Source organism: Hippocampus bargibanti, linkage group LG03 (assembly GCF_051943395.1).
Source record: "Hippocampus bargibanti isolate YZ-2025 linkage group LG03, ASM5194339v1, whole genome shotgun sequence".
Lineage (NCBI taxonomy): Eukaryota > Metazoa > Chordata > Actinopteri > Syngnathiformes > Syngnathidae > Hippocampus > Hippocampus bargibanti.
This window is the reverse complement of record NC_142736.1, coordinates 18,189,763-18,213,540: the sequence shown is the minus strand read 5'-3', so window position 1 is coordinate 18,213,540 and position 23,778 is coordinate 18,189,763. Positions and strand designations below refer to the sequence as shown.

The window sequence follows — 23,778 nt, the reverse complement described above, 5'->3', positions numbered from 1 at the left end:
TGATTGTCCTCAGATCAAGACGAGTGTCTCATTCGAAACATGTGTCTCAATGGACTTTGCATCAATGAGGATGGCAGCTTCAAATGTATCTGTAAACCCGGCTACCTACTCGATACCAATGGGCGCATGTGCATAGGTGAGTTTGTCACATCCTTCAATATTTACTGATCCTTACTAATCCTGACCTCACTTTGGCCAGTGTGTAGTTTGCTTTATTACGGTAAAACTGCAAGGGTGGCCACATCCCTAGTATGTTAGTACTTTTGTTGTGATTGTCCCTAAGGCAGGAAAAAAAAATCCCTAAAATCCCATAGCATCCTGGCAGCATCCCAGCTGGACACGTGGATCGCTGGAGCCCGCCTGCTCTGACGTTCCTGAGCATGCTCATGTACACGGAAAATAACTTGTCAAAAAATTAACATAAGAAGGAGGAGCATCAGCTTTTCCACTGACAAGCCAGACAGACAGATACTTTTATGAGTCTGCTGTTACCCTCGGTACATCAAATATGATTCTTTGAATGCCATTTGGATTATATCAGACATTATATTGGACTCCTGCTATTTCTGGGAGATTGGGACTGAACCCAACCACAAATAGCAAATTTCCACAAACCTTTGCAGTTCCTTCAAAGTAATTTTCCAACATTGCTCCTCTTGAAAATACAGTACCGTGAACAGTTCATAACCAAGCATGCAGATTACCCAAAATGAGTTTGACACCTTTGATCTAGCACGATCTCATCAAACACAAAGTGTCAATGGGTCTTCTTAATTCCAAAAGTGAAAATATTAAAATTGTGCACAAATAAGATAATAATAATAATAATAATAATAATAATAATAATAATAATAATAATAATAAGAAGAAGAAGAAGAAGAAGAAGAAGAAGATCTTTAATAGTCTCACAATAGGGAAATGTTATATGATTAAAGATATGGTAAAAGATGACTTGAAGTCATGTTGTTCAATTTGGGCTTTGGTATGGAGATGCTGACCTAGTTAAGATATTGGGTGTGTGTGAAATGTGCTGACATACGTAGTCATTAATGAAACGTGAGTCAGAAAGGTCCCCGGAGTCGCTGCCTCTCTTTCTCAGCAAACCAAAACCAAAAACCATCTGCATGCTTGCAGCATTGTCGTTTATTAGTCTCATTAATGTCATATGCTTCAGACTACGGTGTGAGAGAGTTCATGTTGAGTCATCCATAAAGTACATATACCATGCTGCATCTGGAAGTACATTGATGTTGGAACTTTTTTATTCAATGGGTTGAGAATTTCAATCGGGTCAGTTACCCGATAAAATCGTTCATATATAATATACTGTATAATATTTCTCTTGAGTTGAATTTGTATTACAAAAAAATAATATAAAAGTCCAACCTCTTGTTTATCCGTTTCCAGACATTGACGAGTGTGAGATTCCAGGTGTGTGCATGAATGGCCACTGTGTCAACACAGAAGGATCTTTCCGCTGTGAATGCATGTCAGGGATGGCGGTTGGCCTGGATGGGCGTGTCTGTGTCGGTAAGGAATTCTTCTGCTTCTTCCATCTGAAACTCATCAACTCATCAAGAACAGTTTGGAGCCGAATACAATGAAGGAAAGACTTTTAAACTGCTCATTGTACTTTGTTTTAAATTATCATGTCAAACAATTTGCCAATAACCTAACCTGTAGAAAGGAAATTAACCATGTCACTATTTGTTATAGTCTCATCATAAATAACTTTGCAAGCTTAATATCTCTGTGGGTGTTGTGTTGTCGTGAAATGTTACTTGTTGAACGTTAGCTTTTACCAGGATGAGTTCAGCACAAGAGAATGCCTCAAACCTCTGGACATTTTATGGAGAGAAACAACGGCATGTTTTCCCTCTGTTGTTGTTTACTTCTTGTCTCCTTGTTTCTCTTGTTCCTCCCCTTGGATTCTTCTGCCTCATCTCTCACACACTCACTCTGTTTGGTATGTCCATATGCCACAGATACCCACATGCGCAGCTCGTGTTATGGAGGTTACAAGCGAGGCCAATGTGTTCGGCCTTTATTTGGGGCTGTGACCAAATCGGAGTGCTGCTGTGCCAGCATCGAGTACGCCTATGGGGAGCCCTGCCAACCCTGCCCACCACAAAACTCTGGTAAGAACATTCAAGTCCCATATGGAGTCACCTTCCACCCTTTTAATTCAAACCACAGGCTTGACTCTGGATGCCCCAATAAATTGGCCTGCTTCTACACGCTGCTTCCAACCAGGGCAATTACACAACGTCGAACAGACAGACCTCAATTCAATTGGTCCCACCTCATTCAAATTTCTTCACAGAAACCAGCATCACATTAAAGAGACCTATTAATATACCATACAGGCTAAGTGACAAAGCATATACACTGATAATAGCATGGTATTACATGTGTTGAATTTTGAGAAAAGGTTATGGTTATGACTGACTACACTGCATTACGTTGCAGCTGAGTTCCTGGCTTTATGTCCAAATGGCATCGGCACAACCGGAGATGGAAGAGGTATGGATGCTGCTGTGTGTCATTTCTTATTCTTACGATAGGACTGTGGAAGTCATTGTATTATTATTATTGTACTGAACTGTACTATTGTACTGTACTGTACTGTACTTTTGTATTATTTATATTTTGTATCACCTTGACAGTGAAAAATACAAAAAAGATAATCAGTTGTAATATTTGTGTCGATCAAGACGCATAAGTGTTTTTTTTCACTGCACGTGGGTCAGAATTAGAAATCAGAAAGAGGATGTGTAAATGTCTTTCTTTGTCCTCTCAGATATCAACGAGTGTGCCCTCGATCCGGAACTTTGCCAGAATGGTGTTTGTGAGAACACGCTGAGAACATACAAATGCGCCTGCAACGAAGGTTTTGAGATCGACCTGACGGGCAAAAACTGTGTTGGTAAGGGTCTTGGCTTTACACCAGGCAGAAAATATTGAATATCAAAAGCTGGCACATGCAAAATCTTCATTTCTGTGTTTTTCCTCAGATATTGACGAATGTCTGGTGAATAGACAGTTGTGCGATAACGGCCTCTGCAGGAACACACCTGGAAGTTTCACCTGTCAATGTCCCAAAGGATTTAGCTTCAATCCGCAAAAAGATATCTGTGAAGGTCTGTGATGAATTCGCTTTTGATGACAATAGGACATCTGCAACCAGGAGAAAATGTGAGATCTGTCATTTTGTTAATTGTGTTCATTTGCTTTCTGGTAGATGTGGATGAATGTGTGTCCAATCCTTGTGTGAATGCGGACTGCGTGAACAGCAAAGGGTCATTTGTTTGCTTGTGTTCAACGGGCAGTTCACTGGACAGCTCTGGGCTTGAGTGCATCGGTAAGTGTACTTTTTTTTTTGCAAAAATACTTTCATTTTTGCTGTTGTTTTGACTTCAAAATGGCGCCACGAAAGTGGCTGCCTTTACAGCAGCTCCTGTATTTTGTTTTTCTACTTCATCCTTTCATGACTACTGCTCTGAAATGTAAAATTCTCCAATTTGAGACTGATAAAGGCTAATCATATCCAATCCAATGCTATACTAATCAGATCATTACTACACTGTCTTACTTAATATGTCATAATAATTTGGTCCACAGGGCTGTTAAAATCTACATCTTTTTGTTTGTATTTTTAATACATGTTCATCTGAAATAAAGACTTGATCATGGCACATTTTACAGTATAAAGTGCATTTAGAAACATCTACACACCTCTGCTCCAGTTGTTTTTGAGATATGAAAAACTGACGCTAAGAAAACAAATTTCAAAACAATATTTATACAATACAACGATGTTAGGACACACTTTCCACCATTTAATTGCCTCCGAATAACCCCATATCCATTTAAGATGTCCGAGTAGGCTTTTTTGACTGCTTTTTCGCTTTCTATAAGTTACCTAAAGTTTCTTTTGTGCTCATAATGACTACAATTTAGAACTGTTTGTAATTCCTGCACATTTATTGTACTGGCCGTAATTCTAAAAAACTGTCCCTCGCGAAACGAACACCATAACTTGCAGTGAAAATGGTTATAACGCCATCTTGGATTTGAATGGATTTACCTTTATTAGTCTTGCGATGTAGAAATTTATATTTCACAGCAGCAAAGTAATGAATGGAAGATGAAAGGAAAGAAATGATGAAAGGAGTAGAATGGGACAATATTCATTCCTCTTGGGGTCTTAGACAAGCTTTGTAAGGTTGTGAACTGTTCTACTAGTATTTTAGGCTACTGCTGGCAAGCTAAAGCAAATTTCAGGAAAATTCTACTTGATCTTTTTAAACTAATTTGAGCTTCATCAGAGGTGGCTGGTGTGTGTTGACTCCCATTCAACATGAGGTCGAATGAGATTGGTTAACGAAATCGAACCACATTGGTCGTAAGATACTTAATACATGTGACCAGTTCTCAAATCATTTTTTTTACTACATTACAAAATATGAATTGATATTTTATGTTCATTTGTGGGCTGAATCAGAGACAACGAAAAGCACTTGTTGGCTGAAGATGATTAATGATGTCTGTGAAGTCAACATCAATGGAGCAACGCTCAAGTCTCACTGCTGTGCCACACTCGGAGTGGCTTGGAATAGCCCTTGTGTCAAATGCGAAAAAGGTAAACTCGCTGATGAAATTATTGTCATTCACTTGGTCAAGTAAAAAATCTAAAATGGATTTGTCTGTCGTTCTCAGATCCCATTTGTAGTAAGGGTCTTGCTCGAGTCAGAGGAAATGTGTGTGAAGGTAAGTTTTGCTTTGACTCATTTTCTGGATCTGAACATAATTCCACAAATATTTCCCTCAGATGTGGATGAGTGTCAAGTTTTTCCTGGAGTGTGTATCAATGGAAAGTGTGTCAACACGCATGGCTCCTTTTTCTGTCAATGCCCACCTGGAATGACCGTTGACATCAGTGGGAGAACCTGCATCGGTCGGTTTCACAACTACATACCTGACATATTGTTGAAAACATAAGCGTTGCGCAATAAAACAGAAGGAAATTTCTGTTAATTCCAGACTTGCGCACAGAGCATTGCTACCTAACACATGAAGATGAACGCTGTGGAGCTCCTATCTCAGGAAAACACCGTGTGGATGCTTGTTGTTGCTCAGTGGGAGTAGCCTGGGGTCCAGAGTGCGATGAATGCCCCGAGAAAGGAACCCCGGAATACACTCAGCTCTGCCCTCGTGGACCAGGCTTCTCCCACCGTGGTGACTTCATCAACGGAAGACCCTTCCTCAAAGGTATTGTACTTTGATCTAAGGTTGGGTTACTGTACAACGGGCCTTCTCTCTCTTTCACCCCTCATTGTCTCTTCACTCTCCTCAGACATAAACGAATGCAGGATGATCAATGCAATTTGCTCAAATGGGAAGTGCAGGAACACCATTGGAAGCTTCCGTTGTCGTTGTGATAGTGGATATGCGTTGGATTCGGATGAGAGAAATTGCACCGGTGAGTAACAATCGAGTCTTCGTGTCGTACTTGGAAGACTATGATCCGCATAACCGATGAACAACACATAGACAGCTTTTTGGTCAACAAAACATGCCTTAGGCTCACTTCAATTGACCGTACCTTACATAGCAATTAAACTTAGCACTTAATACCTATGCCATGTTCTTGTGCTCAACAAGTGAATAAAAATCTATTTCTGGACAAAGAAATTATGTCATTGTGGTTCAACACAGACTGACGTACGTTCAATGCAAGTGTTCCAACAATCAGAGGCAAATGATTGTAAGTACTGACAGCTCCGTGTATTTAAAGGGCTGCCAGTCCAACTCCTGTAGTAGCACCAACTGCAGCTTGTAAATTGCTTCAAAATAGAGTGCAACATTCCACCATAATAACAGGGGTAAACAGCGAGGTGGCGTGGGTGTGTAATTTGGACTTTTTTGTGACACAAATCAGCGCATCATTGATGAATTGTACATGTTATGACATGACAATCAATCACTGATTGCATAAAACACTATAGATCGATTTTCATCAGATCGGAGTACAGTCTAGTTGATTGCTTTTGTGATCATAAAAAATATTCTAGAATTTACAATAAAGTCTCGTTATATCGATATTCAAGGGAGTCCGAAAAAATATCGATATAACCGGGACTATCGATATATCCGATCCTGCGCCGAACTGCATTAAACAAAAGCCACCAAAAGAGGGCAGCCAAGCGCCATATAAGAAACGGAGCTGGCCATTAGCTCCCTTTTTTTTGGGTCAGAGATGTTCCCCCAATGTTGCCTCAAAATGGCACATATAATTCTTTAATGATTGTAAACATGTATGCTTTAATCTTCAGAACTACAGTGTATTTGAAACATATTCATAACTGGATGTGTAACAAGAAAACATATTATCCGAATCTGAAGCCATTGTTTGGATTCACAAGCAATGCAAGACGTCTTGGCGTGAAGTCATTTTTATTTGCATTTGAATAAAAAGTGACATCGGCTGTCCTTTAATACACAGTATGGAATGTTAATAATTTTCAAAATCATCGCGCTTCAGCAGACAAAACAAGAAACGTTGTTGCAAAAAACGATTGCATTCATATACAGTACAGTGGGCACGTACGTAACACAACAGGGAAACTGCAACGCTTACATCTTACTGTATTATGTATACAATTTAAAAAAGTCATCAATCTTCTTCTGCTTCCCATTTTTACCTTTTAACACAAACACTTCAATCTCGTCTGCTACACACGAGCTAGCGTCTGAAAATGAAAATGGCTCTGCTACACGGGTGCTGGGCACGTAACCAAGTCACCTGACCAAGTCGACCAATGGCGCGACTGATGGCGTGACACGTAACCAAGACACGTGACCAAGTTGACCAATGGCGCGACCGATGGCGTGTCACGTGACAAAGTCACACGGCCAAGTCGACCAATAGCGCGACCGATGGCGGCTCATGTGACCAAGTCGACCAATGGCACGACCGATGGCGGCTCACGTAACAAGACACGTGACCAAGTTGACCAATGGCGCGACGGATATATCGATATAAACAACAAAAATGACCGGCGGGGGATGAAAAGGAGCACCGTAATAACCGGATTATCATAATAACCGGGTATCGTACTAAACGGTACTAATTATACATAAAAAGACTAGAAACGTGCAAGGGAAATGAAAATAGTATCGTAATAAGCGGTACTATCGATATAACCGATATCGATATAACGAGACTTTACTGTATTTCCTATTAAATTTCATTGTCGCTTTGTGTTCTTCTTCCCCATAGATATTGATGAGTGCCGCATTTCTCCCGACTTGTGTGGACAGGGGCGCTGTGTCAATACGCCGGGAGACTTTGAGTGCGAGTGTTTTGAAGGCTATGAGAGTGGCTTCATGATGATGAAAAACTGCATGGGTGAGAGATTCATCCTCCTTCACATACACCTGCATAATTTGATGCGTATTGCATTGGCTCGGTGGCTTTGAAGGTTTTATATTTTATTGTATTTCATTTTATTTTTAATTCCTGTATCAATTCGGGCATGCGAGAAATCTTGAGGGAAATTCTGAACATCTGTTGTCACATAATGGAATCATGTACAGATTTGGAATCTTATCATCAACTAAAAGTAGGAATTTGAGTAAATTATCATATTTTCTTAACTAGTTAAAGTCTTAACAATCCCTGAGGGAACGCTGGGGTGTCTGGCTGCCGCTGCTCACCCGCAGAAAAACTTATCCTGTGACTATAAAGTATCCTTGAGAGCTTTGAAAGGCGCTTAAAAATGAAAAGTATTATTATTATTATTATCACTTTGACATAGAGAGACTTTGTCAATATTTAATATAATTTAACATTTCCACCGCTTGAATAGGCGGCCGGGGAGTAGAGAGGTGAGCATGTCGACTTCACAGTGCAGAGGTACTGGGTTCAAGTCCAGCTACGGCCTTCCAGTGTGGAGTTTGCAGGTTCTCCCCGGGCCCGCGTGGGTTTTCTTCGGGTCCATTTTTATGTCACTTTTCGCTTCATCTATACTGACAGCTGATACTTACAACAGTGCTACAGCAAGCAACTAGCAAGCGCATCTGCCAGTGTCGGTCGGCCTTGCACAATCACTGGAGTCACTGGAAAATGTTGAAACCTTTGTTTGTTTTGATCCAAACCGTTTTTGTTCATCTCAACGTTTCCAATTCTGCGCTCCACATAACTTTGCTTCATTTTCCATCAAACATGGAAACAAGTTTATTTTGCTACCCCTCCCAGCCTGCCTCTATCATTTCTGCACATATGCAATGTGAAGATGGAGTAGACCATGGTATGACAAAGGCAGCGTGAACACTTGAAATGATACGTCTGTGTTAAGCTCTCAGTCGTACAGGAGTGGTCCATCGATGAAAAGGTTTCTTCAGCCGTCATCTGTACTTCTTTGAAGGTGTTGGACGTTTCGCTTCCCATCCAAGAAGCTTCGTCAGCAAACTAAAGTCTTACTGGTAGTTTCGGCCCTATATATCGTAAATATATCCCTACTGTCCCGACATGGCGATGCCGGACTCTGCTATGATAGGTCCCTACTCTCAGGTTGGGGGAGGCTGAGCACTAATCCCTGCGGCTCCACTGATGGCTTCTATTGTCCTGACTGACGACTGGCCTGATTGCCCAATTGGCCCTGGTATCACCTCAAAGAAGTACAGATGACGGCTGAAGAAACCTTTTCATCGATCACTTGAAATGATGATAATCCAGTCCGAATTTTGGTGTCTTCTTCAGCGTGTGAATTAAGCCATTTAGGCTAAATTTGCGGGTGGCGGAATCTTGGAGCCTCAGGGAATTGCCTGTGTTTGACATATGGTAAATCCACTTCTGACCTACTAACCTGTCAGGCATGGAAATTACTGTCTATATGGCTGATTTATTCTTTATGTAAAGTCCCATGCACCACACAATGGTTGCAGTCTGTCACTAAATCGTTTTTCATGGTATCATAAAAATAATTGCCCTTGATCATATCGTTGAAGTCATTGCATTATAATGCGCTTGGACCCTGCCGCTTCCGGTCTTACCATCTGAGAAAATACGGATTGCTCTTTGACTGTTCTAAATTATGCTTGGACAACTTCATTAAAATTATTGAGGAAAAGCGCTCACTAAATGGTGAGCGTCACTGCTTTTGTTGGCTGGTGATGGTAGTCCACGATTGCCAACACAATAACACTAAAAAGCAGGTTGGCTCAACAAAGGAAGCCAGACTTAATTATTTATGCCACATTTAAGGAATGACTTCATTTGAATAAGTCATTCCAAATCATGAAGGTCACATCCTCCCAGACAGGCAGATTTTTAATGTATTTTATTTGCATACATCTGAGAGTTTTTCTTCTTCCCCATCAGACATCGATGAGTGTGAACGCAATCCCCTTCTGTGTCGGGGAGGCGAATGCATCAACAACGAAGGCAGCTTCCAGTGTATGTGCCCCGACGGACATGAGTTGGCTCCCGATGGCTCGGCCTGTCTCGGTGAGTGATGAGCTTGTCAGAATGAAGAGTTGGGCGGATCACTCAAGAGCTTTTCATTCGGCCCTTCATCCGTTCCTTTGGCAAGACTCCCTGTTTGAATTCTCTAGCAATAAAAAAGGTGTGGATAGATGATGAGTGAGGAAAACTTGTCATTAAGTGGACAGTTAGACTGTTGGCTCCTTTCCGTCCATTCTCCTCTGAGCTCTTTGGGGCTCAGCGTACGGTCCAAATGTCTGAATCAGGTCTTTAGATGCTTATAGATGCCTTACAAACAAATACTTTATTTTTTTTTTAAATGAAAGGTACACATTATACTCTGTGTTAATAAATTGTGTGTTTTGAGCCTGAAGCCTAGCATTTTTCTGTGCATGTGTGCTTTATCCTATTTGAGTGTCATAAATGTGCTCTCCACAGATATCAATGAATGTAACCTGAGCGACAAGCTGTGCAGGCATGGCCAATGCGTCAACATGATTGGACGTTACCAGTGTGTCTGTGACACGGGTTACAAATCTACTGCGGACAGGCTGTACTGTGTGGGTGAGTGCTTCCGAAATTAATTCCCGATACGCATATTGACAATACATGTTAACAGATTGTCATGTTTATTTGTCTGATTTTTTTCAACTCAGATATTGATGAATGCACCATTGAGAATGGAGGTTGTGAAAATTTTTGCACAAATTCAGAAGGCAGTTATGAGTGTAGCTGTCATTCCGGATACGCTCTAATGCCTGATCAGAGAAGCTGCACAGGTAATTAGCCTACCTTACATTTTCATAATTCCCTCTTTATGTTTGATATTCTTGTTCATGTTTTAACAAATTGCTGTACATTGTGAGGTGGTTAAAAACTCAAAAGTGGTGCAAACAGAACCCTTTCGTTTTTAAAGACTTTTTAAAAGTTTGCTGTGAGTTTATTGTAATATCTTTGAAGGAAGTCGACAACATTATGTGGAAGAAAAAGTTCCAGCTGCAATGTAATCGCAGAATTAATATTTAAAGACCAAAAATGCAAATTTAGGTACAGATTTTGTTTCTAAATACGTTGTATAAGTTTGAAGATAATTGCTGGAAACATGTCTAAAGACTGATTATTGTGTAGGAATGGGATTGTGGAGCATCCTGTTGTACCAGTGGTTTTTGATTGACAGTTGAGCAGAAAGAACAGCTTGATATTTCCCCATTTCCAAGCCCCATTTTCGATATGTTCATAGTTTTTTTGATGATGTTTATCGATAAAACTATATTTTTGCCTCAATGGAAGTTGTTTTGCATGCATATGTAAAAGCACATTTCTAACTGAGGCGATATTTGTTTAACGGAACAAATAAATGGTTGTACTGCGCCTTTTAGTCTGGATACAATCTGCTACATGCTTTATGAACATCCCCTATGCTGTACTAGATTGCTTGCATGTACACGTGAAAACAATTATTGACATTCATAAAGATGATTCAAAGTCAAAGATTCAATGTCAGCTTTATTGTCAAATATGCTAATATGCATGACATACAGCAGATTAAATTAATGTCCTCTCGGACCCGGCGTGCAAGGCACTTGACAATTGACAAAAGACTATATGAATAATGATTTGATCATTAAGACTGTTTCACAATTTTTGACGTTACAAATATTGTTGCCTAGAAATATTATGAGTGATATTTTCCTTTTCAGATATTGATGAGTGTGAGGAGAGTCCAGATGTCTGTGACGGGGGCCAGTGTACCAACACGCCGGGCACCTACCAGTGTCTCTGCTTCGATGGCTTCATGTCATCCGAGGACATGAAGACCTGCCTTGGTAACGGATATCATTTTATGCCCAAAACAAAATCAAGCCGCTGAACACTAGTTGGGGGAACTTCTGATAATTTATACAAACGTTTATACAAAAGAAGATGACTCACTAGAAGATAATTTTATGACTCAGAGTGCGTGAGCTAGCAGTGAGTACTATTTTTGTTGATGATATTAAAATGAACATTGCGGCAGAGAGGAATGTGTGACATTTATATGCTTGGTTCAACTGAGAAAGAAAACAAAAAGCCCAAAACAATGACTTATGTATGGGCCGGCACAAGTGCCCATTGTGCTGCCTTCATAAAATAAAACACATGCTTCTGCATCATCTTACTTTATGCCTTTGTTGACTCTTAAGATGTGGACGAGTGTGAGCTGAATCCCAACATCTGCCTGAGTGGGAACTGTGAAAACACAAAGGGATCCTTCATTTGTCACTGTGAACTGGGATACTCGGTACGCAAAGGAACTACAGGCTGCACAGGTGAGCAGCACTGTAATGAAGGAGGGATTATGGATATTTCGAGGCGCTGCTAGCAATTATGGCTAGCTTCATTCAACGATGCACCCGTGCTTTGCTTCCTGGCCATCTATCCATAGAAAATTCTAAAGACTATATAATTGTTTTGAGTTAGCTCATATCGTTAGCAAAGCTATGGGCACACATTTTAATAACTTAATTACTTTAAAAATTTGGTTCAGACGTTAGCAAGCATCATGGAACTTGACATGCGTGATTTGGTTTCACGGGCCGAATAAAATGATTTGCCAAATTTGGGCCCCAGGCCTTGACTTCGATACAGGCCCTTACCCAACGCTAACAGGCTCCTTGTTGAAAAAAAAAAAAACTAAAAGAAATTACAATTCATTATTGCAATTTATAAAAAAAATATTTTATGTACTCTTATTTACAGTTTAAAAAAGTGAAATCGTATTTTATATATTTTTTACTTTACTTTGTAGTTTTTTCATTATTTTACTTTGGTTAAGGAGTTGAATCATTACTATAACCAGTCTTTCTTTTTGTTACACATCTAACATTCCATTGAAGTACAGCGTGAGTACTTTTAACACCCCTTAAGTCAGCGTTAGAAACAAGTAAAAGTGAGCAAGCTAAAAACAGTTGTGTTTCTGATAGGTTTGAACATGGGAAGAATGTTTGGCGAAACAGAGGTAGCTTTCACATGACCATCATCAACTGAGAGCAAATGTGAACTCACACACACACACACACACACACACACACACACACACACACACACACACACACACACACACACACACACACACACACACACACACACACACACACACACACACACACACACACACACACACACACACACACACACACACACACACATACACACAAACACTTCTCATGATGGGCGAGAGGAGCAGTTATTCTTTCTTTCAAACACACGCATCACATTGCACCATTGTTTATACCGTTGCTGCTCTTTCATTAAGGTGAGTTAAACATTATGTAATAGTTGGAGGCGTTCTGTTGCCTCTAATCACCTGAGATGCAAATTTCCCCAATGTGGGACTATTAAAGGCTTTCTGATTCTGACGACCCCAGAGCACATAAATAAAAAGCCCATCCGGCCCGGTAGAGTTTAAAGTAGCCACTCGTCTAGTCTGAGTGAATTCTGATTTACAGTGGCTCTTAAAAGACTGTTGGAGAGAACTAGCTGACAACTTGGATTGTGATCTGATCTGCCCTCGTCTCGCTCAAATAAGTCAGACGCACATTCAGCAGCAGCATGTCTACCTTCAGACGCAAATAAACAGACTGTCTGATGTGTGATTAAAAGTAACTATGCGCACACTTGCTTTACTGGCCCCATCGAAATATCCTCGTCAGCCAATTCCAATTCACAGTTTGGGAACTTAAGCTCCAGCGGGACATTGACAGCAATTTCTCTCAAGCGGGATGTTTTGAAAGAAAGCATGAATATTAGGAACAAATTATCAGCAATGAAACGAAAAAAAAAAACCTCCAACCCAGGCATCTTTTAGTTTGTGAAGAAAATGCAAATATGGTTTTGTCCCAAGATACTTTGACAACTTCTTCCGAATTTCACTAGGGTATGCATTTCTTTGGGCTTAACTATACATCCATTACAAGTGTGACAAAGACTCTATCCAAATTGTTACTCTATATTTTATTTGACATTTGTAACTTGAAAAAAGGAGAGAAGCGGTTGGTTACTGGCGCTTTCCTAGCACGGGCACAAATATTAACTGAAAATACTCGTAAAAACCATGAAAACACTGAACTATTAAGCCAGTCTGAGTTGGAGTCAGACCACCTGACTTAATCGTCTTGACTACTTATGTGCAAGTCATGGTGATTTTGATTTAAAAAAAACAATACAAAAACATCTGGTCCTGCTATTGATGATAGTTTTCCCCTTCACTCATGTCAAGAGTGTCCCCAATTGCCGTTTGATCAATTGTGTCGTGTGTGAGATTACGGACATCTGGTCAAGCTCTTGCTGACGTTGTCGTGTCAGTTGTCTCCCACAACAATGCAAACCACAGGGAGGGGTCTGTGACTTTTATCGTTTGCTGTGTGATGAGGAGCTGTTGAAGTTGTGGTGTGGGTTACAAGTCGCAAGGATGCATCTGCGCCGCGCCCTTGCGCCATTTACCCATTTTGACAGCCACTGGCGCAACTTTGGAACTCCACTGCGCCAGCACCGGCGCATCTCTATTACGACTAGCGCATATTGATCTGCGCCACATATTACAGACTTCTGTTACAAGAGCTAAAGAAACAAATTTAGTTCAACAGAAATCGTTTCCCATCAGGTTTTAATTTTCGTCATCTGCCATCTTGCCTTCCCGATATCGAGCTATATTCACCTTGCATTTGTTTCGGTGCTTTCCAAAGTCGTAGTAGATATTTCAGGCTTTTCCGTGATCCGCCGGAAACTTCCAAAAGAGCTAATTGAATAAGGTGCATTGCATTGTTTACATCGGACATGGGAACATGGTTGCAATATGGAGCGTTTGAACATGAATGAAACTCTAAAAGACATTAAAAAGAGGCAACAAACAAACGTATTCTCATTTTTTAAAGAAACAATCAAATATGTCGAAGAAGGGTAGTGATAATTTGTTGCAGTTAACTGCTGTTAATGATTCGAATTTAGCGGCTAATGGGAATGATTTCAGAGCTGTTGCAGCACATTGGAAATCTTCAAAGCAAAAAAAAAAATGTTAAAGTACACATTCGTAAAAAATAGTGTGCAAAGTCGGTTCTCCTTGTCTTCTCTGTGATTGGATTGGATTTGCCTTTATTAGTCTCGCAGTGGAGAAATTTACATTTCACAGCAGCAAAGTGATGAAAGGAATGAAAGTAGAAAAACAAAATACATGAGCTGCTGGAAAGGCAGCCACTCTCGCGACGCCGTCTTGAAGTCAAAAGAACAAAAAAAAAAACTAAATAACAAATAATATGACAGCATAGAGACAATATGACAAATCAAAGACACAGAGAGACATTCATTCAATAACGTACAATATCAAAATAGCACAGTATTGATTGTGTAGTAACTAAAGAAATGTGAAAATTTTCTTTATTTTACCAGAATCAGAAAGCACTTAATCGTCCCACAGTGGGGAGATTTGCAAAATTATTTATGAATAAATTATTTGACTTGAGTTAAAAAACAATATTGATATATAGTGATACCTCAGCTCATGAACTTAATTGGTTCCCAGAAAGTGTGTGTCAGGAAAAAAAGTTTGTCTGTCGAACATTTATTTCCCATAAGAAACCATTAAAAATTAGATTAGTCCGTTCCCAGTTACCCATAACACATCATTTTCTACTAAATAAGCCTTAGAACTACACAAAATATACCTTATTTTATGTATAATAAATGTGGTATTGGATTGTAATTAAATAAATAAACTATACTGTATAATAAAGTCGTTTTATTTACCTTTGTGATGGCCGTTGATGTAGTTGCCTCTTGATGATATCCGAGTGAACTTGCTGATAATACCCTCACACACACTGACCCTTCTAGCTGCTTTTCGTTAATTCAAATCCACAGAAGTTTTTGCGACTGGTGCTCAGACAACACCGAAACACCTTTAGCCACACGTAGCAATTGTAGACTTAGCATACTGGTAATGGGACGCTAGGTCACACAAACACACACCTCGTTGGTGTTTTTTGATGATCTCCTTCTTCTGCTTGACTGTATTTTCCTTTTGTGTCCTCTTCTGCTTAACACTAACCTTGGTGGGGTCTTTTTCGGTCCCATAATAGCAAAAGTATCCTCGATAACAAACCACGTCAGCACTCAAAGAAAGGGAGTGTAGAAAATTAGTTAGCCAGCCGCCGTGGCGCTGTATCGTTTGGCTCGTCCACCGAAAACTAATTCGTTAGCCAAGACGATATGCTCGCAAATTTAATGTTCATGAGGCGAAAAGTTCGTGAACTAAAGCGTTCGGAAGCCAAGGTATCACTGTAATTGTTTTTCATTTACAATTTAGAAATATAATGCTCAATTTAATGCACTTTGGTTTCTTTCAAACAGTTTTGTATACGTCGGCAATGTAGTTAAATCTGGCCCCATCAATGTTACAATTTGGCCCCCTTTCTCAGCCCCCTTTTTTAATTTCCCAGATGCATCCCTGAAGTCGGATGGTGTCTTATCTGTTCTGGAGAATATCATAGGGATGTGCTTAAACGGTGGACTTTTACATCGCAGCTGCTAGTGCAGTGCCATACGAGCAAAGGTTTTTACTTTCACACAGGATGCAAAGCTGCCTCCAAACAGCTGGCAGATTTGTCTTTTTTTGTTTCCTCCGTGTTGCTCATCATCTGTCAAACATTTACCACTTTAAACGGAATGTTATCCTCCACACCAGCTGTGGACGCTGACACACTTCTTGCCATGTTTGTGTTTTGTATTTGCACATCAGAATGAGCGCCTTCTTTCATGTGTTGTCTCACATCAAAGCTCGGAGAAGAATGGGATTGAATTCCTTCAGTGATTTAGGGAGATTTATGTGCTCTCAGCCCTCATATTAACCCCATCATGAAATGTAGTGTGAATAAGTCACAATCTTTCTGCCGGCGGACTGTGAAACGACAGAGTGCATCTGTAATTTTTAGGATGGATTTGCTATAACCTCAAAAGTATTTTTAAGTTCAAAACAGAACAGATAACGACAACATAGATCCCCTCATGCACCCACCTATGCAATCACACAGTCCTGTCACAAGGAAACCTGGCCGATCATCTGATCTTGCCAACACTGTTTCAAACCTGCATTCCTGTGCACACTCATTTCAGCTCACTGTGACATTTGGTGTTGGCCTCTCCTAGAGCATTTTTTGGGGCCGTTAGTCACACACTTGAAACGTAACGTTACACAGGACGGGCATCTACTTTTTCACCCAATTGCCACCCACTTAGGGCCTGTTAAATACAACACAGGTTGGCTTTCACAGAATGATTAATTTAGCTAAATGTTTGTTTGCCTCTTACGCTCATAAATCCAATTCTATCACTTCAAACTTCCGTTTCTACTTAGGATGATTTCCAAATGTTCCTCGTGGGCCAGAACCTTTTAAGGAAGGTTTCAGGAGGTGGATTGCTGTCTCCTTGCCTCCAGTTCCCTAATAAAGTAGCCTTATGAATCCACGCAAATCCAACAACCCACACAATTTATGCTGATCTGAAGCACTACTTCTGAAGCTCGCCACGAAATTAAGAAAAAAAAGGCTCATGTACTGTCTTACGTCTTGTCTCATATCCGCTTTCATACCTCTTGCTTATATAGCACGCAGTCTGTTACATAAACAATTAAATACCAACGGAAGGGCTTTTTTTTAAAGAGATAATTAGAGCGCTATACTATCTTCATCCTAAAAGGTAATCTCTTCTCAGATGAAGGAAGTCGACCGGGACAGAGGTTTTAGGTCTGCGATTTCTTACTTCTGTTTTGATGCAGTTAAAATGGAACGAGGTTGATGATGTGAAATAAATGCACAATGTTAAATCCATTTATTTCTTCTCTTTTTGACAGATATCAATGAGTGTGAAATTGGAGCGCACAACTGTGACCGACATGCAACATGCACCAACACAGCAGGGAGCTTTAAATGCAACTGTGCACCAGGATGGATTGGCGACGGCTTCAAATGCACAGGTAATGCAATACATTAATCAAACGCACACACACACGCACGCGCACGCGCACACACACACACACACACACACACACACACACACACACACACACACACACACACACACACACAAAAGAAAAATATGGATTCTCCAAATATAGACCTTATAACAATCCACCTCTTTAAAACACAATTCCATTGTGTACTTTTATTAAACATTATATTTGTTCAAATGTTTTTGATCATTTACTTTACTGCACATAAATCTAAATGTCACTTCATCTCATGTTTTTTTTTTTTTTTGTCAAAGACTTGGATGAGTGCTCCAATGGGACCCACATGTGCAACAACAACGCTGAGTGTCTCAACACCATGGGCTCGTATAGGTGTGCATGCAAGGAGGGATTTTCCGGAGACGGCTTCTATTGCTCAGGTCACAACTGCAAACCAGGAGCCTGTATCATATTGATCAAATGTGACACTATTATGTGTTCTCAGACTGTCTTGCTTGACCTCCAATTGCAGACAGTGACGAGTGCGCAGAGAATGGTAACTTGTGTGAGAGTGGCCACTGTCTGAACATGCCTGGCGGCTACCGCTGTGAATGTGACATGGGCTTCATTGCCACCGCTGACGGCAAGGCTTGTGAGGGTAAGACAGGATCCTGGCAACAGTGTCTAGCATCATTTTTATTGATTTAAAATGGTTTCGTCATGAACGGTAACTGGCTTATCATCTTGGGATACAAAAATCCATCCGAACAGAGAATGTATTCAAATGCGACTCATGAGTTATTGGAATGGGACACGTCATGCACAAATGAACAGATTTGTTTTGGTCGATTCTGTTGTGGCGAAATGAACGAAAAGTAGGATAAAGTAACCCACTCACAAAAAAGATGCAGCAAAATGTTAGTTTATCATTCCACATCTGTGGATTGATAAATAATCGATCAACTAGCAACAAAGCATTCTTGAACTGTTTAGTTGGTAGGTGACAATATTGTTTAATTTTCCAGATCAGGTCAAAACACCACACCACAAATGATTGCCTGTGACTCAAATGCTGGAGATGTGATTTCCAAAATGTGTGTGTGGTGGTGGCGGGGGGGGGGGGGGGGGTCATCCGGTCACCTTATGTTAACACTTGACAATTCATGGACCTGATGAGGGACGGAGGTAATAGATTATTGCATTACAGAAGCTGATCTTATGAAATGAACACAAAAAAACAGGGGACACATAACTGTCATTCACAATTTAAGCAATTAAGTCTCATGTTTTAATTTTATGAGTAGACTGAAGTCATTGTGTGGATGTGTCAAACATCCGAGATGACCTTTTCTTTTCTTTACTTTTCTTATCTCGCAAAGAAAAGGACAACAGCACTGAATGAAATCTCTCGTGAGCTCCTCTCGTCTTGTACAAGATGTCTCAGAAATGTTTCAGGATTTTTGTAGCAAAACATGTGTTTTAAACCGAAACGTCTTCTTTCCTTTCGGGTTTTCCTTTCAAGGGGTCGCAACAGCAAATCAGTGTCCTCATCCTCAGAGGTTTGATTGGCATGTTTGTTTTGGCCAAGCTTTTAGGTCGGATACCCTTCCTGACGCAACCGTCTGTATTTATCCGGACTTGGGACCGGCACAATAAGACACTGGGTTATGTCCCCTTGGGGCGACAGAACAAGCAACTCTATGAACCTAATAAAGATGAAGATGCTCAGTAAAAGGCTCCCAAACACAAAATGGTCATCAGCACAGCAACATTAAAAAAGGCAAAACTATGCTCACCATTTGATGACAATGCTCTGATCTTACCGTGAAATGGGCATCTCCTGTTTTAAACCAAAACTACGAATGTCAAATTACCCTTCAATGTGGGCTAGATAATCGACCGATATGGCAACGCGCCTGCTCACGTTGCTTTGAGCATCTGACAATTCCCTGCTAAAGAGAACATTGTCAGGCCGGAACAACTTCTCGTTTGTTTCTTTTCGCCAACTTCATATTGTGAGTCTGTTTTGAAGATCTGCACAACATCAGGATGACAGGGAAGGCTGACAAAGTACATTAGACTCCAGGAGGCTTAGTTCAAAAGGGAAAACTCCAGTTTGAATTTGACACGAGTCCTGGAACTTTTCTGACACACCTCGTATACTTTATGTGTGCGTCAGTCTTGAGATGTCATGTATTTATTTATTTTTCTCCCGCTGACCCCAAAAGTGTCAAATTGGAGAAATGCAAGTGAAGTCTTTACAGGCTGGCAATTTCCCACCCATGATCTCAAAATCCCTCAACGCTGGGCCTTGCCCTCTTTTCTTCCCCCTCATTCTTCCTCTCCCTGTCTATTTCACAGATATCGACGAATGTACCTTCGCTGACATCTGTGTCAATGGACGTTGCAAGAACATTCCAGGACTTTTCAGATGTGAATGTAGCGTTGGTTACGAACTGGACAGGAGCGGTGGCAACTGCACAGGTCTGATAAGCATTGTCAATATTTCCTCAGAAAAGTTTATTGACAAAATATATTGCACTCATGTACCAATATGGAAATAACACTTGGGAAACATTTCTTTCTATCTCAGATATCAATGAATGTGCAGACCCAACCATTTGCATTAATGGAATTTGCGTTAACATCCCCGGAAGCTACCATTGTAACTGCCCCCCAGATTTTGAGCTCAATCCCACCCGGGTGGGATGCGTAGGTGAGATGCAATATTCTGTACATGTTCATGATTCATTCCTGACAACATGCCAAAGATGGAGGTGGGGGTGGGAAATATACCAATGTTTGTAATTTTTACACACATAGATACTCGCTCTGGAAGCTGCTACTTGGATGTGCACCCCAGAGGAGACTCATCTGAGAGCTTGGACTGCTCCAATGAGATTGGAGTTGGTGTTTCGAAGGCATCTTGTTGCTGTTCCCAGGGCCATGCTTGGGGGAAACCGTGTGAATCATGCCCGTCTCTCAATTATAGTGGGTCAACAAGTCTTTTCTTTGACATGATGTGTGTTGTACTTGTCTCTTCATATTGTCAATTCAGGGTACTGTGAGGTCGTTTGAGGTTTGCCTCAGCATGTGGAATTGCAGCGAGCATGTCAACCCCTATAAACAAGAAAACATTGAGTACATGAGCCTAGACCATACAGTGACAGCGAGCTGTTTTGTATGATTACTCACAGGAAATGAACCAATTTGCTCATGACAACCCTCGAATCACTCAAAGTCATATCCTGTTCTTGTTCCTGTCAGCAGAAATGTCAGCCTTAGGTAAATGTTGTCATCCAGTAACACTGCCAGAATTCACATTTTAATTTAATTTAAAATAGATTATTTTCTTACAGACAGTGTATTGTAGGTGTTCAAATACCTGACATGTTTCGGCGTATACTTCCACCTTCGTCAGATACAACTATACAACTATAACTAACTGCCGGATTTCATGTTTCGGGACTTACTCCTGAGTGTGTATATGTGTGTTTACCGTAATGGAGGTGACTGATAAAATGAAAGCGGTTTGAGCAACTTGCGTGAAGATTGCTAGCAGATGGTCAGAAACCATATAAGAAATTCTTTCTATGCACTCTCATCTATGTTTCATAGGAACAAAGCTCCACCTTTTGATCTTGCTATGGGTTTATTGATGTTTTTAATGATTTGTCTTTCCGCCCCACAGCCGAGTATAAGACCCTCTGTCCAGGTGGTGAAGGCTTTAGACCGAACCCCATCACAGTCATTTTGGAAGGTACAATGCTAACTTTTGACCCTGAATGAATCCCACACGGAAATTACACACTCATTGTGATGACTTTTTTTTCTCTGACAGACATCAACGAGTGTCAGGAACTGCCAGGCTTGTGTCAGGGGGGAGAGTGCATCAACACCTTTGGGAGCTTTCAGTGTGAATGTCCAAGAGGTTTCACACTTAACCAAGAGACGAGAATATGTGAAGGTATTGAATGATGATACACCCAATACACATATCATCAAGCATCTGCAAAATAATTATTGGGAAATCCACCCTGAAAGCCCCCAAAACATCTTGCTTGAGTTACCAAATTACTTTATGTTCCTGTCATATACTGATGTGCAACACCACTAATATAATACTGCCCCAAAATAATATTAAGTCCCTTCTTAAAAATGAAAAAAGCAAACCGTCCGACACATTCAAAGAAGTACAGATGACGGCTGAGAGCTTACACAGACGTATTGCCTCCTTAAAAATAAAATGCTCATATATAATGTTGCCATTGATTAAAATTTTAGGACATGACCACCAGCACGAGAATTGTAACAACAAAGTCATACACTGAACCATGAACAATACAATTTATATATATTAAGAAAAAAATTGGCGTAGATAAATCTGTTTGCACTTTCGTTAGTGGCTGACCAGTTACTTGTGCACAAAGCAAGAATACAGTTATCAAACTAAACAGGCTTACACACATTTATGTAACAATGTACCAGTAAATAAATCTTGAGCCACGATAATGCCACAGGGGCTCCCACAAGAATAAGGGAAGAGCCGACATGCTCGGATATTTGAGTGTTCATGAAAGGTAAAAGATTAGCTCTCAATCTATTTTCAACAGTATCAACATAAACTATAATACTATCAGACGACATTTGGGCGGATCAATAGTAATAAAACCCTTTGGCAAGGCAGTAGGAGATAAAAACTTCAACCAGGACTGTTCTGAAGTCGCAACCACATTGAATGACTAACATTGAATTTCAAAGACATCAGACAGTTTGTTCTTTCTTTCAGAGTATTTTCTTTCACCGTTGTGAATTTATTGATGCCAAACAGCTAAAACTGACCTGTGGGGACTGATGTTCAAACCCGGTAGCGAGTTATTTTACGAACGTATCAATCAAAGAATTGTTGGCAACAGCATTTAGAGCAAAAATGTTAGCTTTGGATCTTTTTTAAGTCATTTAGGATGTTTTTTAGAATGCCCAATACATTCATTTCATGCATTGTAAAGTTTGGACGGTTGTTAACTGGATGATTTTTTTGAGTGTGCTCATAGGGTTAGTCTATTGTAGCTTCGAGTCAACCACGAATAGAAAGTTACAGAGGTGTACCTATCACATTTCTTTATGTCATTCTTTATTCCCACGCCCATCCTAACTCTCAAATGATCCGATTACACTTATCTCTCTCTGGAACCCCAAATGGTTTTCACATACGAACAATGAATCTCCTGGACTTTTACTCCCTGAAATACTGCTCCGTCTTTAGGTGAAACCACACTGTCTTAAAAATCAAACACAGATGTGGCATAGCTTTGAAATTAATCTTGCCTTAACTTAAAACGGTGTCTAAGTAAGTCAAATACGTATTCATTGGACTGAAGCCCTCATTTAATTTGGGAACCTGAATTTAGAGCATCAAAGATCATTGACATAAAATGGTTACTTTGTCAAATACTTTGGTCAAGTATGTTCCGACACTGCAAGTTGAAAGTAAATACTGTGAATTGAATAATGTTTTTTCTGTGCGCAGATATCAACGAGTGCGAGCGTCCGGGTATTTGTGGGCCTGGCCAATGTTACAACACCATTGGAAACTACACTTGCATCTGCCCTGTGGACTACATGCAAGTCAATGGAGGCAACAATTGCATGGGTACAACTCTACCTATATCTTCTTTATCATCTTTACCTCATATCTTTACATGCTCGGTCTATGTATAAAATGCAATGCACATAAGTTAGATATAAACCTTAACTTATTAAATGTTAAAAAACAAATAATTTTCAAGCTTTTGATGCACATATAGCTGAAAGTTAAATACAAACACTCAACTCAGAAAGGATGGAACAGGACAGAAAGACAGAAATGACTTTCTGTTGCTGATCCCACTCTCTGGAATGACCTGCCACTGAACATTCGACAGGCCCCCTTGCTGCCCATCTTTAAAACCCATCTCAAAACTCACTTGTACTCTTTGGCATTCTGCTCAGCATGATTCCGACTGGATCTTGGTTTTACTCCCTGGTGCTTTCTTCGGTCTTTGTGACTGCTTTATTTCCTGGATATAATATCTGTCCATTTAACCGCTTTGTTAGAGCTTTAGCTGTTGTTAAAGCGCTATATAAATCAATATGTATTGTATTGTATTGTATTGTATTGTATTGGATTGGATTGCATTTGAAGTGCAATTATCCTCTAGGAGTTTTCATTGTCACTTTAGATTCAACAATGTTAATATCAGACAATTGAGATACAGTACACTCGTAATTTAAAACTCATCTCAAAACACATCTTACGGTTTGTGTTCAAATG

The 23,778-nt window shown here is 40.2% G+C and overlaps 1 protein-coding gene across 2 annotated transcripts in view; it reads left to right on the top strand.

Moving 5' to 3' along the window:
- fbn1 (fibrillin 1) overlaps window positions 1-23,778 on the top strand; it is an 87,599-nt gene that overhangs the window by 41,360 nt on the left and 22,461 nt on the right. For both annotated transcript variants that reach the window (XM_088992372.1, XM_088992371.1), the window contains 27 exons: window positions 14-136; window positions 1,408-1,530; window positions 1,986-2,138; window positions 2,470-2,523; window positions 2,801-2,926; window positions 3,015-3,140; window positions 3,242-3,361; window positions 4,505-4,642; window positions 4,720-4,770; window positions 4,832-4,957; window positions 5,044-5,271; window positions 5,357-5,482; window positions 7,283-7,411; window positions 9,386-9,511; window positions 9,926-10,051; window positions 10,144-10,266; window positions 11,188-11,313; window positions 11,671-11,796; window positions 17,370-17,492; window positions 17,783-17,905; window positions 17,998-18,123; window positions 19,827-19,949; window positions 20,059-20,181; window positions 20,289-20,456; window positions 21,157-21,225; window positions 21,307-21,432; window positions 22,996-23,118. In XM_088992372.1, coding sequence (XP_088848498.1) covers window positions 14-136; window positions 1,408-1,530; window positions 1,986-2,138; window positions 2,470-2,523; window positions 2,801-2,926; window positions 3,015-3,140; window positions 3,242-3,361; window positions 4,505-4,642; window positions 4,720-4,770; window positions 4,832-4,957; window positions 5,044-5,271; window positions 5,357-5,482; window positions 7,283-7,411; window positions 9,386-9,511; window positions 9,926-10,051; window positions 10,144-10,266; window positions 11,188-11,313; window positions 11,671-11,796; window positions 17,370-17,492; window positions 17,783-17,905; window positions 17,998-18,123; window positions 19,827-19,949; window positions 20,059-20,181; window positions 20,289-20,456; window positions 21,157-21,225; window positions 21,307-21,432; window positions 22,996-23,118 — 3,354 coding nt within the window. The remainder of the gene's footprint in view (window positions 1-13; window positions 137-1,407; window positions 1,531-1,985; window positions 2,139-2,469; window positions 2,524-2,800; window positions 2,927-3,014; window positions 3,141-3,241; window positions 3,362-4,504; window positions 4,643-4,719; window positions 4,771-4,831; window positions 4,958-5,043; window positions 5,272-5,356; window positions 5,483-7,282; window positions 7,412-9,385; window positions 9,512-9,925; window positions 10,052-10,143; window positions 10,267-11,187; window positions 11,314-11,670; window positions 11,797-17,369; window positions 17,493-17,782; window positions 17,906-17,997; window positions 18,124-19,826; window positions 19,950-20,058; window positions 20,182-20,288; window positions 20,457-21,156; window positions 21,226-21,306; window positions 21,433-22,995; window positions 23,119-23,778) is intronic.